General features: G+C 41.1%; 1 protein-coding gene and 1 long non-coding RNA gene across 2 annotated transcripts in view; one reads left to right on the forward strand and one right to left on the reverse strand.

Moving 5' to 3' along the window:
- LOC107679768 (uncharacterized) overlaps nucleotides 1-366 on the reverse strand; it is a 965-nt gene extending 599 nt beyond the window's left edge. The window contains exons 1-2 of the long non-coding RNA XR_001633086.1: nucleotides 329-366; nucleotides 197-246 (exon numbers count right to left, since the gene is read on the reverse strand). This is a non-coding gene — a long non-coding RNA (uncharacterized LOC107679768). The remainder of the gene's footprint in view (nucleotides 1-196; nucleotides 247-328) is intronic.
- Nucleotides 367-2,058: 1,692 nt separating this feature from the next.
- LOC107679761 (5-hydroxytryptamine receptor 1B-like) lies at nucleotides 2,059-3,904 on the forward strand. The gene has a single exon (XM_016475399.1). The coding sequence runs from the start codon at nucleotides 2,460-2,462 to the stop codon at nucleotides 3,615-3,617; it is 1,158 nt and encodes a 385-aa protein (XP_016330885.1). The 5' UTR covers nucleotides 2,059-2,459; the 3' UTR covers nucleotides 3,618-3,904.
- Nucleotides 3,905-5,454: the final 1,550 nt, after the last annotated feature.

A 5,454-nucleotide genomic window follows, 5' to 3' on the forward strand; every position in this document is an offset into this window, starting at 1 on the left:
GCCCAAACTTTTTTTTTTTCCCCTCAGTAGCGGGAATGGGCTTACACGTACAAACTCGACGCTTTCATAAGTATTCATAACACGTTTCTAATTATTGAAGCATTATACTTAGCGATTCAGAAATTCAGTTTAAAGGTTCTTTTTTTGACCACAAACGCAATAAACGAGTAAGTTAAAAAGACAAAGTAAAGCTTACCTCTTTTCAGCGTCTACATCACGTTGCGTTTCAGAAAATATCTTCTCCCACTAACACAAAAAAAACAAGTGTTCATTGATGGTAAAACGGCCAAATCTAATATTATACTTCGTTTACAAAAATTAAGCTTACCCCTTCTCACCGTCTTCACATGTGCTTCACAAAATGGCTCCTTGGCTGGAAAGAGTATTTGCATATCACGTGGCTCACAGTAGGCTACTTAAAATTTTATGCTAGATTTACTTAATTTTAACGTAATTGTAATAGTAGTTGACATGACTTATATTTTTTCATTTTATTTATGCATACACTTAAGTTCACCTTGTAACTTATATTTTTGCGTTACACGCACTATATATGTTAAGTAGACATTGAAAAGTTATGAATACTACGTTTTTTGTGTTTAATCGATTTACTTTTATAAGTAATGGTTGTTCAGACAACGAATCATTTTTTTCAGTGTAGCCTAAATAATTTTGCAGTAACTGTTATGCTGATGTTGTGGCTGGTCAAGCAAATGTTTGTGCTTGTGTAACACTCCAATGAAAGTCAACGGAGTAAAAGGAGAGACCAACAGCTTCCTGCCTGGACAAGATAAATTATTTGGGCAGCAATAGCCAAGGAGACTCAAGCACACAACCTTAATAAATACAAATATAGTTTTTATTCTTATACAATAATACAAATCATATTTAAAACCTCAAAAGTTCAAAGCAGCAGGTTAAGATGGGGGTCACATATGATTAATAGTGTATTTGATTAATCAAAATTTACCTAGAATAAGTAAGCAGTCAACAAGCAGAAAAGTATTCAGCAGAGGGTTTAAACACCTTAAAATTAAGTAATGTGCTGCCAATTATACACAATTTCATTACACAGTAAACACCAAAAGGTACAAAAATCCATAAGTGCATCAGTTAAATCACACACACTTCAATACACCCCAACAGGGCACTCACTACATGCCAAAACCACCCTGGCTAACTACTAAGCCGTCGTCAATATAAAACAACATGAACAATGGCACAAAGATAATAACCTGCCCCAATACCCCCTATACACACACACACTCACAATTACAAACACGCATACATGCGCCGGGGGACCGGTAACAATTAATCAATCGCATTAAACCAGGACTCCCCGGCGAATAAAACACTTCATAGATACACACAAATTAATAAGTCATACAGGCAGATAACGGGCTGCTGGCCCTCTTACCCGCCACCGGACATGGGGTACAGCGTTCAGGAAAACAACCGGTGGCCGCCGAACTTTAGTTAGGGAAACCCAAAGCTGCGTGATTGTCGCTCGCGTGAATGAGCACCGATTTGCCTCCGATGTCGGGCATTGGTCGGCGATTTCACAAAACCTGTCGGCGAGTGAAAAATCGGGCTAATATCGTGCAGTGTGAACTCGGCGTTACTCACCCACGTCATTCCAAACCTGTATTTTGAAGAATGTTGGTAACTAAACAGTTCTGGTGACCATATGGACAAAACACTGAGACATTTCTCAAAATATCTTTTGTTCCATTAACTTGAATATAACTGTTATACATGCAACTGTAAAGTAACTACAATTGACTCATAATAGCATAGGGCTGTAGGCTATATAGCACAAGAGGGGTAGCTGCTGACTATCTTGCACATTTATGTTGTCTTATTTGGAGCTTATCATATTTTGTAAAGATTTAAGAAATAGAATTAAAAAAAAAAGATTAAAAGAAGTTTAATGGTATGGAACAAGGTGAGGGTGCGTTTATTTTTTGATGAATTAAAAGGGTGTTAAAAGGAAAGGAGGCACTATGACCCAGAGGACAGCATCCTCTCTCAAGCTAGAAGATCATGGTTATCAAAGCTGCAACTTTTGCATCAGAGCCCTATAAAAAGCAAGAACCCTGCGACCGCCTATCATTGAAACCTATGAAAAATTGCCGCTGCTTGCGGGCAAAGTATCTACCTTTTAAAGATGACTCGTTTGTGGACGTGAAGCAAGAGGAGCACTGAAGAAGGATGCAGGAATGTTCTTACACAACTTCTGGGATGCTTTATTATATTGTGCAATTTTGCAACTGGCATGCCCGCAGCTGATTTTTATTTTTCTTAGAGACTGAAGTTTGAGAATTAGAATGAAGCAGAAAGATATCTTTGCATGTCACAGAACGAAAACATTCACGGGCGTTTGTCTGCACCTGATGCTGGAGCTGACAGAAATCATGAAGCGCAGAAAATACTGCTTTATTTTCAAAATATGAAAACCTATGTCTGCTGGGATGGAGCGCAGCGGTCATTTCAAACCAACGCCTGGCCATTTCGAGGTTTTGAACGCCTCGACCGGCACCAATGTTACTTTAACGCCTAAAACGGACGAAACACAAGAAAGTTTCGCGTTCCAAGTCACCTTAGCGTCAGTTCTCGGTCTCATCACTCTTGCGACTATATTAAGCAATGCGTTTGTCATCGCCACCATCTCCCAGTCCAGAAAGCTCCAGACACCGGCGAACTTCTTGATCGCGTCCCTGGCCGCCACGGACCTTCTGGTGTCGGTGCTCGTGATGCCCATTTGCGTGCTTTACACGGTCACGCACGTGTGGTCGCTTGGGCAGGTTATCTGCGATATCTGGCTGTCCTCAGATATCACCTGTTGCACCGCGTCCATTCTTCACCTCTGCGTAATCGCCTTGGATCGATACTGGGCTATAACGGACGCGGTCGAATATGCCAAGAAACGCACCCAAGCGCGCGCCGCGGGCATGGTGGCGACCGCCTGGATCATCGCCATCTCCATCTCCCTGCCGCCTTTCTTCTGGCGGCAGGTGAAGGCAGGGGAGCTCACCACCTGCTCGGTCAACACGGACCACATCTTCTACACCATCTACTCCACTTTTGGGGCTTTCTACATCCCTACGCTGCTGCTCATCGCCCTGTACGGGCGGATTTACGTGGAGGCGAGGAAGCGCATTTTGAAGCAGTCGCCCAAAAAAGCGGGGAAAAGACTCACTTCGGCACATCTGAGCACTAATTCTCCCGCTTCGGTGGCTTCGACTTCTCCTTTGCATTGTGGAAGGCAAGACCTGTGCTCGGACAGCGGGTCTCTGGGCAGTGAGAATCAAATTAGAGTAACTGTGTCCGATTCACTTCTGGAGAAAAAGAGAATCTCGGCTGCGCGGGAGAGGAAAGCCACCAAAACCCTGGGCGTTATTTTAGGAGCCTATATTGTGTGCTGGTTGCCGTTTTTCATTTACACACTGCTGGTTCCCATCTGTCCATCCTGCTTTTACGCAGAACTCTTTGACTTTTTCAATTGGCTTGGCTATGTCAACTCACTGATCAATCCAATAATATACACCATGTCGAATGATGACTTTAAAAAAGCTTTTCACAAACTCATAAGCTTTAGATGTTGCAGACGGCAGTAAAATAGATAAATAAGTATAATAATCGGTCATTCGGTCATTATCGCAAGTGATATCGCTGCGCTGTTGAATGCTTGATTCTGATTGGTTGACAGACATTCTAAGGTGTTGATTGTTGTTCTGCACCTGCACGGATTTGAAGCCGTTCCAGTTCATTACAGTCCCGTATCATTATTTCAGTTTTCAGCATAGACTATAAAAGCAGACAAATACACGGCCAACAAATAAATTACAGACAGCAGGATCAATATGACAAATTATTTCGATATTGTCTAAACTAATTAATCTAATAGCCTCACTGTTTGTAATTATGTTGCTGCCTATTAACATTGCCGAGAGCCGCAGCTCCCTCCGTCTAGCTTTCGCTGTCACAAACATAACCTTGGTTACTCCAATAACTGCTAAGAAACAGCTCAAGCCTTGGTTACTAGTTCAAAAAGTGACACTTTCGAAGTAATAAGGCAAGAAAATGAGTGTTTTGGAAGAGTCTGAGGTAAACGCATTAAAAACTAAGATGGTAGCCATTGTGTAAGCTAAATGATTAACTTCAGATTCACGTCATGGCGTATGATGTGAAAAACTAACATGTGACTGCACATTATTCAACTTATTAAACGTTTACTTTACCAGTGACGGGTACTGTTTTCCTTAAAAATCGTAATTTTTCCTAGGATTCGCATCATACGAATTCATAGGAAATTGCCATCTTGATCCTGAGTCCTGATAATGACCGTCTGACTGCATATTATATCACAACTTATAAAAATAAATGAATGATTGAATACATGAATACATCAATTAATAAGTAAAAGAACATGGAATGATTACCTAATGATTATGACAAAGACAAAACATGAGCACAGATACACAGGAAACAGGGTTCCTAGATGAGTGGTCAATCAGACGGACCAATCAGAATCAAAAATCCCAGACAGCCGTGTAATAAACTTTGTTATGTGGGCCTAGGTTGACATAGTATATGTAGGCTACTCTTTCAAAACTGAGCAGAATGTACTACAATGACTTTGGATTTCGTAATAGTGCTTGTGGTCAACCAGTCGCTAATTAATAAGCAATATTGTGTAAAAAGCTTCATTGTCTTTATAAAATGTGCGATTCAGTTGCTCTTATGTGATCACTGCCTATAGCTGCTGACTGATCCTAAACTTAATAAATAAGTTGGATAATCCATTTGCTTGTGCTCACATCCAATACGTCTTTCGTCTTGTGTTACAGTTGATTACACGGTGTGAATATGTGTTTCTTACAGCAGTGCATGCTTACCTTAGACTTAAATAATGAAAACAGGCCTACTGATGATAGAGTATTGTACCTAAATCTATTATTGGTGTGGCTCTCCTTGTCCAAGCTCCCAAATTGTGGGTGTTTTGGTGGGAAGTCCTTGTTTGCTGTGGGAATTTATACTGAGGTCAAGTATTCACTATACAAACATCAGCAGTACAGCAAGAGTTCAAGTGCCTCAGATAAGAGTTAAACTGACCAACCAGAGGTCCTCAAGATTTAGATGTGAATTGAGACCTACTTCTAACCCAAATTCTGCTCTGTACACTCATAAGTCATATTATCTGTCACTTGGCAGTATGAGAGATCACTGAGTAACTGAGAATGACACGTCTACCGCAGGAGGTGAGTAATACATCAAATACGCACAAGAAAAGGGCTGAGGGGGAGATATCGACCTGTCAAGCCCATATGGAGGTGACAGGGAAGGATCACTGCAAAGCCGCAGCATATCGCGAAAAGGCACGTTTGATATTTCCCACAATTCTGCTTTCCCACAATGAGCCTGTGTTTTCTTCAACCCTGTCTTTCTATGTGT

Source organism: Sinocyclocheilus anshuiensis, unplaced genomic scaffold (genome assembly GCF_001515605.1).
Source record: "Sinocyclocheilus anshuiensis isolate Anshui unplaced genomic scaffold, SAMN03320099.WGS_v1.1 scaffold676, whole genome shotgun sequence".
In the NCBI taxonomy this organism is placed as follows: Eukaryota; Metazoa; Chordata; class Actinopteri; order Cypriniformes; family Cyprinidae; genus Sinocyclocheilus; species Sinocyclocheilus anshuiensis.

Coding starts and splice junctions, on each gene's coding strand:
- LOC107679761 (XM_016475399.1), top strand. CDS start 2,460: ATGTCTGCTGGGATGGAGCGCAGCGGTCATTTCAAACCAACGCCTGGC.